Source organism: Cynocephalus volans, chromosome 8 (genome assembly GCF_027409185.1).
Source record: "Cynocephalus volans isolate mCynVol1 chromosome 8, mCynVol1.pri, whole genome shotgun sequence".
NCBI classification, from domain to species: domain Eukaryota; kingdom Metazoa; phylum Chordata; class Mammalia; order Dermoptera; family Cynocephalidae; genus Cynocephalus; species Cynocephalus volans.
In genome coordinates this window covers 75,179,505-75,192,430 of record NC_084467.1, presented here as the reverse complement: position 1 = coordinate 75,192,430, position 12,926 = coordinate 75,179,505, and the positions used below count along the sequence as shown (strand labels likewise).

The 12,926-nt window shown below is 34.2% G+C and overlaps 1 protein-coding gene across 1 annotated transcript in view; it reads left to right on the top strand.

Moving 5' to 3' along the window:
• COL24A1 (collagen type XXIV alpha 1 chain) overlaps nt 1-12,926 on the top strand; it is a 354,783-nt gene that overhangs the window by 210,709 nt on the left and 131,148 nt on the right. Inside the window, exons 28-31 of the mRNA XM_063105785.1 lie at nt 2,140-2,193; nt 2,432-2,476; nt 2,595-2,639; nt 7,619-7,672. Of these exons, the coding sequence (XP_062961855.1) occupies nt 2,140-2,193; nt 2,432-2,476; nt 2,595-2,639; nt 7,619-7,672 (198 nt within the window). The remainder of the gene's footprint in view (nt 1-2,139; nt 2,194-2,431; nt 2,477-2,594; nt 2,640-7,618; nt 7,673-12,926) is intronic.

The following is a 12,926-nucleotide window of genomic DNA, read 5'->3' as shown; positions in this document are numbered from 1 at the left end:
GTGTCAGAGAAAAAGAATCAATACAGGCTGGTGAAATTTTAAGATGAGGGTAATCATTAGAGCAAAGTTCTCAGGGACCTTCATGCTTGAAACTTCAGAGTCATCCTTTAATCATTGATTTTTTTGTTTTTTTGGGTTTTTTCCATCTTCAGTTACTCAATTGTTGAATATTCCAAGCATGCCCCCACCTCAGGACCTTTGCACTTGCTGTTTCTTCTTCCACATTGGTCTTCCCCAAGTTATTTGCATGGCTGCAATCTCACCTTCTTCAGATATTTACCCATGTCACATTAGACAGACTTTTCAGACCACTCTTTCTAAAATAGTGCTCTCCACCTTGGATAATCTCTGGTCCCTTAATCTCCTTTATTTTTCTTCATTATACTTGACTGCCTATTTCATTTTTTACTTTAATTTTACATCTTTATTTGCTTGCTTATGAATTCAGGGATTTGTCTCCTCTCCCTACCCTGTCCTCTGAGCTTAAAACAATACCTGATGTACCATAGGAGTTGTTTGATAAGCACTTTTAAGTCCGTACTCCTCAAGTTGATATTCAAGGTCTTTCACAATAAGACTGTAATTTAGTTTTCCAGTATTTTATTGGAAAATAGGGCAGAAAAGGAAGTTGGGGACAGATTATGGAGTACCTTGAATATGAACTGAGAAACTATGGCACCGGAGCTATGGCTTTAACTTTAATAGGACCAGTGAAACTATGCTTCTCATGGAGTGTGAGCATTTTCTCCAAATCTACAAATGTGGCCAAGAGGATCAAAGGATGCATTACCCTAAGAGTACCTAGGAAGAGTCCTATTATTGTGAACAGGTTTTAATAATATAAAGCTAAAGCAAGGCTTATCTCAGATGATGTGCAAGACAAGGTGCTGAAGCTAGAGAACGCCTTCAAATCAGCATGTTGTACTGAGAGATTTGTATCACTGTCCTGTATAGAAATCTTTAGTGGTTCCCCATAGCCAACTAATTTAAATATAAACTCCAGTTCCTCAACTTTTAAGTCCCAGTTTTTCTTTCCACACTTATTTTTTAATATTTCTCCACATGTAATCAATAGCCTGGCCATACAAACTACTTTTTCATTTTTTGAGTATCTTCTTTCATGCCTCTGTTCCATTTTCTCATACTATCCTTCTATCTAGAGTTCCTTATATTTTGAATATGTCTATGAGAGCTTGCCCTCCAGCTGCCAAAATGATACCTACATTTCTGTCATAAACATGTGAAACCTGTCTCTCTCTCTCTCTCTCTCTCTCTGAATTCTCCTATTCGTCCTTGACATGCCTTATCTCTCCCTGTATTATAGTCATTTGTATAATTTACTTTTTTTATTTTACAAAATTTCGTAGTGGAGAAACTTTCTCACAACTGTGTATCCTGATAACACTTAATGAAATTCATTTTCCACAGAAAATGTTCTGTTAGAGGCTGTAGAATTTAATTAAGTCCCTAAAAAAGGACTTTCAGATCTTCCAAGGAAAGTTATAATTTAAGCAGGAAGACTATTCTATCATTTTATTAGAGAATGTCTTTTACAACTATTGCTTCTTTGCAACTAATTATTGAGAATTTTTAAATTTACATTAATATTTCCAACAGCATTTTCTTTTCCTTTTCTTGCCCCTGTCATCTTCAGGTGACTATTGTCAGGCAGGAGCATAGCGGGTACAATGCAACCAGCATTCATTTTCTGATAATGTGAAGAGCACCATTCCCAGAATATGAAACTTAAGAAGACTGTTCAGACAAACAAAACAGACACTTTTAAGTTAATTTAGAGTTGTTCTAAGAATAAATCTTGGCTGTCTGCTGAGTAAATAATAAAGTGAACAAAACACCCACATAACAAACCTCTATTATACCCACCTCAACAACTGAATCAGCTATTTTTGTAGTTATCTGATTTACTATTTGGCATTAAATCTGAAAAACCCGGTCTTGATTCTCCCATGCGTATAGGTGCAGCATTGTACCCAGCTGTATTCTTTTCTGTGATCAGGGCATTAAAAACAAACAGGAGTTTGTCAACAAAGAAGGGCATGGCGTCTTCATCTATAAGGATACGTAACAACAAAAAAAGGAACATTCCAAATTAACAACAGAATATTTTTCCCACTCTAGGGACCAAGAGGACCAGATGGTCTCTTAGGGGAACAAGGTATACAAGGTGCCAAGGTAAGCATTGATTTCCCTCATTTCATATGCAGTTAACTTTTATTGAGCCCATATGTCCTACCTGTCTTAAAAATGATATATTTCCTTACAAAAGTATGGTTCTGAATTTTCTCTTAGTCTAAGTATGAAACATTTATAAAATTTTTACTTCACACACAGAAATATTTTCTTTTCAGTTTTGAACTATATACCATAATTCACATTCTTACTAACTCACCTGGTATTGATATTTTGTTAGGGTGAAAAAGGAGATCCAGGAAAAAGAGGGCCTCTTGGTCTTATTGTAAGTAATAAAACATTTCACATTAAAGGTAAACATTGAAAATCTTCCGTTTTTCTTGGTGTGTGATTAATGTTTTGGGAGGGGGCTATTTGACCCAAGCATTTTTTTTCTTCTGTAGGGTAAGACTGGAAACCCTGGAGAGAGGGGAGTTCAAGGGAAACCAGTAAGTAATAAAAAATAATCAGGCTATGAACAATTTTTAATCTGCTTTTAATTTGGGGGGAGGGTGTGCTTAAACAATGTTTTGGGGATTTTTATGACAAATACAAATCGTATATATTTAAAGTGTACAACGTGATGTTTTGATGTATGTATACATTATGAAATGATTACTCTTATCTGCTTTATTTTTTGACACAACTATTATTTAGTATTTAGCATGTTATAGTAAGAGAATACACGTTCTCTTCCTCCTTTAATCATTAGGTCATTGTCTTATTTGAGCAAGTTGCTTACCCATTCTGGGCCTTGGTTGTACCTAGTTATAAACCATTGGTGATGACTGGTACTTTTACTTTAATTTAGCTATGATAAATTAGTTTTTGTGTAAAACCCATTCCAAAACAAAATGGTGTGATATATAAATAGAATGGGATATTAATAAATCTAATGCAATGAGAAACTTCGAGACCTCTTGCCTTGTTTCCTTTCAACTCCACTCGAGTGCTTGTTAGACCCTTAGAGTATGGAACCGTGTGCCTTGTCATGCTTCCCCATGGCAGTGCTCTAAAAGTTTCTAATATTGTATAGCTCTAGATATTTTTCTACTATCAAATATACTGCCAGAATTACATAATTTTTCCCCTGAGAGGCAACAAATTCTGTGGTTATCATCACTAAGAAAGGGTTAAAAAAAATGTTAAAAAGAAAGCTATACACACACATGCATACACACACATATGCACATCAGCTGTTACATATATGTGAGCACAAAAGCTTAAATGTATGGTTATTTTTAATTACTTTCAGAATCATAGTTTTTAATAATGACACTTTGATTTGTTAAATACATTCATGTGTATAGTTTAAAGTTATAAAATTAGATAATAGTATAAACAGATTACAGCTGAGGTGTCAGAAAAGGATAAGATAAAGTGCTTTAAATGCTATAGTAATTGTCACTAATGTCACTGCACTTGATTGTTCCTCTTTGAAATCTGCTGCCCCCTGCCATTTGTTTCTCACAATAGCATTTTATTTGACAATGGTCAAACTTAACATATAAGAGACCTAAAAAAGAAAAAATGACTGTGTTCAGGGAAAGAATTGGTGTGCGGTGTTGTATTATTAATTATAATCATCCCCAGAGAATATTCCTTGGATATTAATATTCATTATCTGGATTTCTATTAAATCAGTGTAAATGGTGTTTCTGTAGATTCTAACCACTTTGTTAGACTGTATATAAAGCAAATATGTTGCAGCAAGTAGAGAAATTTGGATTCCATGTTCATTCCTTTCATTTAAGAAAAAAATGAGGCACATAGAAATGAAATTACTTACTCATTTTGTGCACTGTTGAACTTTCTTAGAATTTTATCTTCATTTTCAGTTCATCAAGTATGCTTGAATAAATGTGATATTTGGAGGGGAAAAGAGAGAGAGAGAGAGAGAGAGAAATGTGATATTTGATGTTTGACTTCCTCAACCAAATAAAAGATACTGGAATATTTCACAACCTTAGCTTAGAGCAAACTAGTACCATAGACTACTGTAAAAGTAAAGTTACTTTAGTGGATGACATGGGTTGGACATTAAATCATAAGTTTATAATAGTTGTTGAAGTTTACTTAGCTCTATACCTACATTGTCTCTTTCTCTTTGATTAAATGAGAGCTTGTAGAAGCTAGAAATAATAAAAAAAAAAAACCAGACAAGACCCAAATATCCATTTGATCCTTTAGAGTAAGTAATCTTAGAGTCTTCAGTCACTATGCACTGTCAACAAGCAGGCAGTGCTGTCGCAGAAAGATGTATGAGAGGTCATATTGATTTTTGTTCTAGTGAATACTCCTAAAACTGTACAACCTTGGCTAAATTGGTTAGCTCTCTTGTATTTTCCTATCTATAAAATAAGGAGACTGATAAGATCTCTAAGACCCTTTCCATTTCCAAATTGTCATAATTCTAAAGCCAGGTATTAAGTGAAAACTAGCAACACTGTGTACCCCCGTGGTCCTGGTCCAGATATCCAGTAAAAGTATATTTGTCTGTGGGCCAGCACTGTTTCCTCTAACTTGCCTTCCATCCACACATAGATCTGACTCAAAGGGAGATTCAGGGAGAAAGGCCACAATTCATTGTGTTATTAAGGTTATAAAGCCTGGGTCCCTATTTTTGGTTTTCTAAATTGTATAAAAACTAACAGTTCATACATTACTTATTTTTTTATCTAGATGCTCTATCAATTGATGAGAAAGGGGTGTAAAAAATCTCCAGCTATGATTCAGTATTACTCTATTTCACCCTTTACTTCTGTCAAATTTTGCTTCATGTATTTTGAAATTATAAGTATATTCACATTTATGATTATTATGTCTTCCTAATCAACTGACCCTTTTATCATTAAAAATGCTCCTCTTTATTTCTAGTAATTCATTTTATTCCTTCCTTTAATAGTCTTTCTTTTGAAAACTACTTTATCTGATATTAAAATACAGTCTTTCCAGCCTTCTTATGCTTGCTGTTTGCATGACATATCTTTTCCATTATTTTACTTTCAACCTATCTGTGTCTTAATATTTTAAATGAATGTCTCAGAGTTGGATTTTGCTTTTTTATTCATTCTCTCAATCTTTGCCTTTTAATTAGTGTTTGGTCCATTTCCATTTAGTGTAATTATTGATATGGTTTGATTTAGGTCTATGTTTTCTGATTCACTTCTCTTTGTGTCCTTTTTACTGTTGTTCACTGCCTTCTGCTGGCATTGAATAATTTGGAGAATTCTATTTTAATCTATCTATTGGTTTCTAAGTTATATTTCTTCTCATTATTATTTTGAGTAGTTATTCTAGGTCAAGGGTCAACAAACATTTTCTGTAAAGTGCTGCAAAATAAATATTTTATATTAATTACTTAAGTGTAAGAAATTTGCAACCATATAGGCTCATTTATCAACACTCTGTCTTTTATGCTATAATTGTTTTATGTGTTACATATACACATGTTATAAACCCCACATTGCAAAGTTATTTTTTTGCTTTAATATAAATAAAATGCTGTTTTCTTTAATATAAGTGAAATGTATATCTTCAAGATATTTAAGGGGGTAATAGTATTTTTCACTTACCCACCTATTTACTGTTTCTGGTACTCTTATTCCTTTCTGAAGATTCACATTTCCAAATAGTGTCATTTTCCTGTAGCCTATAAACTTCCTTTAGAAGTTTTGTAGTGAAATCTGTTAGTGATGAATTCTCTTACTTTTTTTTTATGTAATGTCTTTATTTCACTTTTACTCTTGAAGGATATTTTTACTGGATATAGGATTCTGACTTGACTGAGTTTAGTCTTTGTTTTGTTTTCATTCAGCACTATAAAGATGATTTTCCATTTTCATTTGGCCTCCAGTATTTCTGACAAGTCCACCATTATTGATATTATTCTTCTGCATATAATGTATCATTCTATTGTATTGGAGTCAGATATGTGGATGGTCTCATACTGGTTCTGCCATTCACTAGCTGTTTTGATTTTGTGCAAATTACTTAACCTGCCTGAGCCTCCGTTTCCCTATCTTTAAAATGCTGAAAAGCCTTAAAGAGAAATTTTGTTTGGTGCCAGCTTGTGCTTTTCCTCTTCATCTCCAATAAAAATAGAGCCCATTTAAATCATGTTATAGCTTTACAAAACATCTTTTATGCACCATCAACAAGCATTAAAAGTATATATTAAGCTTGATATTGTGTCCAAACATACTTTACAAAGAAAGTTGTGCCAACATTATTTAAAGCTCTGAACTTTTGCTATATGTTTCAGTTAGTATACCAGACACAGGAGGATCCCTTAAATTGATCCTGTCTCTTACTTTAGGAACCTGGAGTGAATGAGCTGCATATGATTTTCAGGATTGAAACAGGGCCTTAGCCAGATGGGAGTTCATAATTTTACATATTTCCCTTTCTCTAACCAGAGAAACTGAATATGGCATTGATGATTATAACTTAGAAGACTGTGTGTTGCTAAGAACTGTGAATATCTTTACTTCCAGTTTAATGTTATCAACCTTCCCAAGGTCAGTAATGTAGAAGATGCAGCTTGCAAACAGGGGCAATATTTTGTATATTGTCAGTGTCTGGAACATAGTACATGCTCAGTAAATCTTTGAATGGAGGATCACAGGGGACCCAAAATTTGGTTTAGAGTTCTCTCTACCATTTTATAACATACTTCATATCTGAGACAGACTTTATGGTACCATAGGTGGGATGGTGTAAAAATGAAAAGGGGGGAAAAAAAAAAAAAGAAGTTAGAGGTCCAGTATGGTCATTTCTGTCCATCTAAGTTCTGACACTCCTGTGCCTTGCTAGGATATAAGAAAGTAATACTTATTAACACATCACAAATATTATTTTGGGGAAAAAAAACTTATACCAATATTAAAAGTATTGAGAAATCCAAATTTAAAATAATTCTAAATATTTATCACAGTATAAGAGTGAGGATTAAATATAATAGAGGTAGATATAGAGAACTCCTACAACTCAATAACAAAAATTAAAAAATGAAACATACGTAAAAATTGTATGTAAGTAATCAGACAATAATCTGGAGTAATCTAGAGCAATCAAACTCATAGAGACAGAAATTAGAATAGTGGCTACCAGGGAATAGAAGAAAAGGGTGATGGGTTAGTGTTTAGTGGGTACAGAGTTTCAATTTGGGAAGATGAAAAGTTCTTGAGATAGATGGTTGTGATGGTTACACAAATGTTCATGTACTTCATGCCACAGAACTGTACACTTAAAAAATGGTTAAAATGGTAAATTTTATGTTATGTGTATTTTGCTATAAAAGACAAAAAATAGAGGTAGACATAGAAAAGTTCGGTGGAAGGATTTATAAGGAAAGCTAAGGTAAGGAAACAAACTAAAACATTTTCAAACACCACTTTTTCTACAAGTTTTGCCTTTATTTGTCCAGGGTTTACAGGGACCCCCTGGAAGTACAGGAGACCGGGGACTTGCAGGAGAACCAGTAAGTTTATCTTTATACTTTTCTAATTGTGTTTTTCTCATAATATACATTTATCTTTCCATTATTATTGCCCTGTTGTTCTGTGACTGGGCCAAACTTATCATATACACCATAGAGTAATTATAAAGAATAAATATTTTGCCTTAATATAGTTTTTAGTGCATTTCTGGTTTCTCATAGTCAAACTTGGTGCTGTTTTTCTGGAACTGTTAAAACTGAGCATATTTCTGTTTTCAAGAAAGAAAACCCTGTTTTATTGAATCTCAGAAATTCTCTTTCTGAATGGCTTGCTGTTTTTATAATTATTACATTGCCCCCCCCACACACAATCACGTTTATGAGGCCAACTCTATAATAAAAGAACATACAGAGAAGCCAAACTCTACATCTAATGGGCCAAAATGTACAAACATGACAGAAATGCTGTTACATCAACAATACAAAAACTTAGATCACAATTTCATAAATATGTTTCAATTATAGGGTTTCCATGGAAAATGAATTGTGAAAAGGAAAGACCTTGTCACACCTACCTTCTTACAATGAATTCTTTATTGCCAATGAAGTCATTCTTCTGGTTAATAATATAGGATGTAATATGCTGTAATGTGCTTCTAAGATTTGCAATACAATATAGTCTTTCAAACCACTGGGTGATTTTATCATCAGTTGACACAAAGGTTTACAGGTGGCCTTTACGTAATTCATTTAGATAACAGCTAGTGGAAAATTCTAACAATTAAAGAGCTATTCTTACCAAACTGTTAATTTCCTCCTTCACTTACTTAACCCATGATAAAAAGCTCTCCATACAATAAGTAAAGCAATACATGTAATTCTTGGCAAATAAAGAATGTTAGATATGTTTTTGATTTTATCCAACTAAATTCTTTTTGGTTTTCTCCCTATTTTGTATGTCTTAACCTGCCATCCCAATTCTAATGTTTATTTGACCTAAAATAATACAACTCTTACTAGCATTATTTACTTTCATATCTGTATCCCCTGAAAAGTATGTAAGCTCCTTGAAGTCAGAGACAATTTCTTTTACTTTTGCAATCCTCTGTCCTGGCATAATAAATCTACTCAATGCATGTTTGTTAAACTAAATTGACAAAAGGTCATGTTCCCAAAGGCATAATCATTCAACAAGTAGGTAACATTACATGAAGTGAAATGGAATGAAAACTAATTGAGCCTTAATGAAGAAGGCATTTAAGTAATGATAAATGTGCCAGTAGAGCTATAGAAACAGCAGAGACAATATCTTAGTATCTACATAAGAAAATACTTGTTCCTTTAGCCTTATATGACTTCAGTGGCTTAAGAGAACCTAAAAATTAACATGCAGGTCACAGGGCCAGTAGGGCTAGACAACCTCAATGAGTTGTCTCTTTTTCCCAGACAAGATTCAAAATTGGTTTGCTCATTGTAATGCAAGTATTTGGATTTTGTACGTGACCATTCATTCATTCATTCATTCATTCAATCAATGAATATTTATTAAGAATTTGCACCTGGGACGTAGTGGTAAGCATGGGTTTTTCAGTCTGGTGATAAAAGTAGACATTAATTAACTAATCACCGGTAAATAATTATAAACTGAGATAAATGCTATAAAGTAAGGGAATTCAGTTCTAAGAGAGTCTATTACAGAGAGACTGTTCTAAACTGGGGGCTAGGGAAAGCTTCCATGAGGAGAAGCAATTAAAGATCTGAAGGATGAATAGTAGTTTAGTTGGGCAAAGATGGGGCAAGGTCATTTCAGAGAGAAGTCATGAGCACTACATCTTTATTTGAAGAACTAATAGAAAGCCAGCCTAGCTGTGGCACAGAATAGGGTGGAAAGTAATTGCAAAATGAGAATGGAAAGGGAGGCGGGTGACAAAACGCACACAGCTTTATGATCCCCATTCCCAAGTATTTGTATTTTTATCCTAAGAACAAAGGGACATCATTGAAGGGGTGGGGCTAGTTATATGATCAGATTATTGTTTGCTAAATATCACTCAAACCACAAGGATGTAAGGGGCCAATAATGGCTCTCTGTTGCAATAATCCAGATAAGAGATGGTAGAAACTTTTTCATTAGCAGAGAAAAAAGTGGACAAATGAAAAGATTCGACAGATTTAAAGAAATTATCCTGTATGTGAAGTATAATTTCTAAATATCTGGCTTGTCTTGTTAAAGAGATGATGATACCATTCACTGAAGCTGGGAAAACCAACAGAAAACTATGTTTGAGAGTGGAATATTGTAAATTCAGTTTACTTATGTTGAACTTGAGGTGCCTTCAAGAAATGTGAAGCTGGCAGTTAGATTCAGAGCAGAGGAATACACTGAATTTAAAAATATTGGAGTCATTGCTTATGGAGAGAGTATAGAAGTAAGAAAAGAAAATCATCTAAGGCTGAGGCTTAGTGAATTTCAGCATTTACAAAATGTTGGTAGAAAAGGACAAAACTGCAGAGGAAACTAAGAGAGATAAGAGGAAAATCAGATATATAAGTTAGGAGGTTTAGCCCTGTCCATAACCTATCTTAAATTCTTCATGACAATCGTCAATTCCTTTAAAAGTATGTAGGCATAAAGAGGGGTAGGCAAACTACGGCCACAACCATTTACTTATGTATGGCTGCTTTCATGCTATAATAGCAAAGTTGACTAGTTGTGACAGAGACCACATGACCCACAAGCCTAAAATACTTAGTATCTGGCCCTTTAAGAAAAAGTTTGCTAACCCCTGATGTAGATTTTAATCACATTTGCAAAAGAAAAAGAAAATGTTCAATCAATGCAAAACTGGTACAAATAATGTACCTAGTTTTGTGCAGTGCATACAGTTGCCCTCAGTAAGAGGGTAATGGTGGAGCCTCTCTCTCTCTTTTTCTTCCTTCCTTTCTTTTTTTCTTCCTTCCCTCCCTCCCTCCCTCCTTTCTCTCTCTCTCTCTCTTTCTTTCTTTCTGGAAAACTTGAGTTGAAATAACATCTCCTGACCCAAATAAATATCATTGATATTTCTAAGCATTAAAAATTGCTTTTAAAAGAAAGGACATGGGGAATACTATACTCTTAAAAATTAGTTCTTCCTAAGCTTGTTTTATAATATGCCCTATAATTTTTAAAATATTATTTTCTAGTACCAGGAGTCACTTCCACTTACCTCAAAAGATAATTAACAGGATTCTAAAGTTAACTGAAATTTATGATAAAACTTCACCATTAAATTCACTTATGAAGATACACAAAATGGCAATAGTGTTGGAAACATAAGATAAAAAGGAACTCTATACCAGCATCTCATTAGAGTTTTGATGATAATAAAGTCAGGCAAAGATAGCAAAACAGTTTCTGACCTGAAATGTAAAGAGGTTGGAAGTCATCACTCCCATCCTCACAACAAGAAAAAGGCTAAACAATTGAAAATCAATTCTTCTCAGATCCATCAGTGAATTGAGGCCTCAGGACAGATTGCTGTCCCCAGAAATGAAGAGACAGGCAGATACAGAGAATCACAGCTTACCAGGAACAGAAGCCCATATCTGCACAGTAGGAACACTTTAAACTGTAATTAACAAATTATTGAAGAATCAGTATAGACTAGCCTGAGTATTAAAAAACTCAGAGAAGGCCCAGTCTTTGTGGGTTCCCCACACTTTTCTGAGTTCTACTCCCTCCAGGAGCCCTATCAGATTCTCACTGTAAAAGTCAAAGAAAAATTACCTCCTGCTTCCAGCAGAGGGGAATAGTAATCATTCTGAAACACATCATAGGGAAACTAGCAGATCACAAACTACTGAGCTTTTACTAAACACTAACTGACCTGGGGAAAGGGAAATACCCAATTCCAGCCCCCTGTAGCTTTCAATTGGGGGAGGAGAGGTATTCAACTCTAGCCCCTTCTTGCCTTTGACATGGGAGAATGAAATACCCAACTGAGGTTCACTAAAAGTCTGAGACCTAATTATAGGACTATAAAATGCTTCCCATCCCCCTACATCTTACTACCCCATCAGTAGGGCTCCTGTACTATAACAGGTGACTACAGCTAAAAGAACTGTAGCCACAGACTCTATTTAAGGAGTCCCAAGGAAAGCCAAAGGAAAACAGTGGAGTCAAAAACAATGACACTGGAGAAAATTTTAGCCTCAGACTCCTCTACTACAACAAACAGAAAACACAGCCTAATTCCTAGCTAGATAGCATAAAATCTCACATTAAAGGCCTATTTACCTCAGTTCCTTTTATGTGATACATCATGTCTGGGTTTCAACAAAAAATTATAAGTCAGGCTAAAAGGCAAAAACAGTCTGCAGAGACAAACAGATTCAGATATGGCAGAAATTTTGGAATTATCAGACCAGGAATATAAAAGCAAAAGAGAAATAAAGACTTTCTCAAACAAAAATTAAAGGAATCTATCCCTCGTAGACCAGCCTTGCAAGAAATGTTAAAAGAAGTTCTTCAGAGAGAAGGAAAGTGATATAGGTAAGAAACTCAGATCTAGGAAAACAGAAAGGAAGAGCATTAGAGAAGGAATAAATAAAGATTAAATAAAATCTTTTATTTTTCTTATTATTTATTGATCTAACAGATAATTTGTATAAAATAATAATAGCAACAATGTGTTTGCATCATAACTTAAAGTGAAATGAATGACTACAATGTTGTAAGGAAAAGGAAAGGATATGAAATGGTATAATGTTATTGGAAAATGGACTTGGATTAATTGTATATATGTTGACCAAAAGGAAGAAACTGAGGCAAAAATATATAAAACAATGAGTTTGGGGGGACCAAGACTGAGGGCTACAGCCTGGAAAACACAAATTCAAGTTGCCCTGAATATGTGCTTTTACAGCAGCAATTACAGACAGACTTTGAAAGGAAAAAGGAGAAGTTAAGGGGCAGTTCCAAAGCTGTTTGCCAAGAATTTACATTGGTTCACTAAAATAACATAAGTTTCTTATTGGCTATACCTTGCTCTTTGCATCATAAATTACAAGAACATTGCAATAAAGAAAGGGTGAGGGTCATATTGTACAACTTGTGATAACATTTGGGTAGCATTGGTGGCAGCAACTAGTCTGGGAACTGTTGCTAAAATGTGCAATTAAACAATTATCCTGGACATCTGTGAGGAAGATATAACTGAAACCCCATGCTCATATCTCTCTAGGCCTGATAAGTTTAGCAGACCTCATATGGCTCAGATTGTTCTGGGCCATTTTTCTTTTTCAAAATATATTGCAA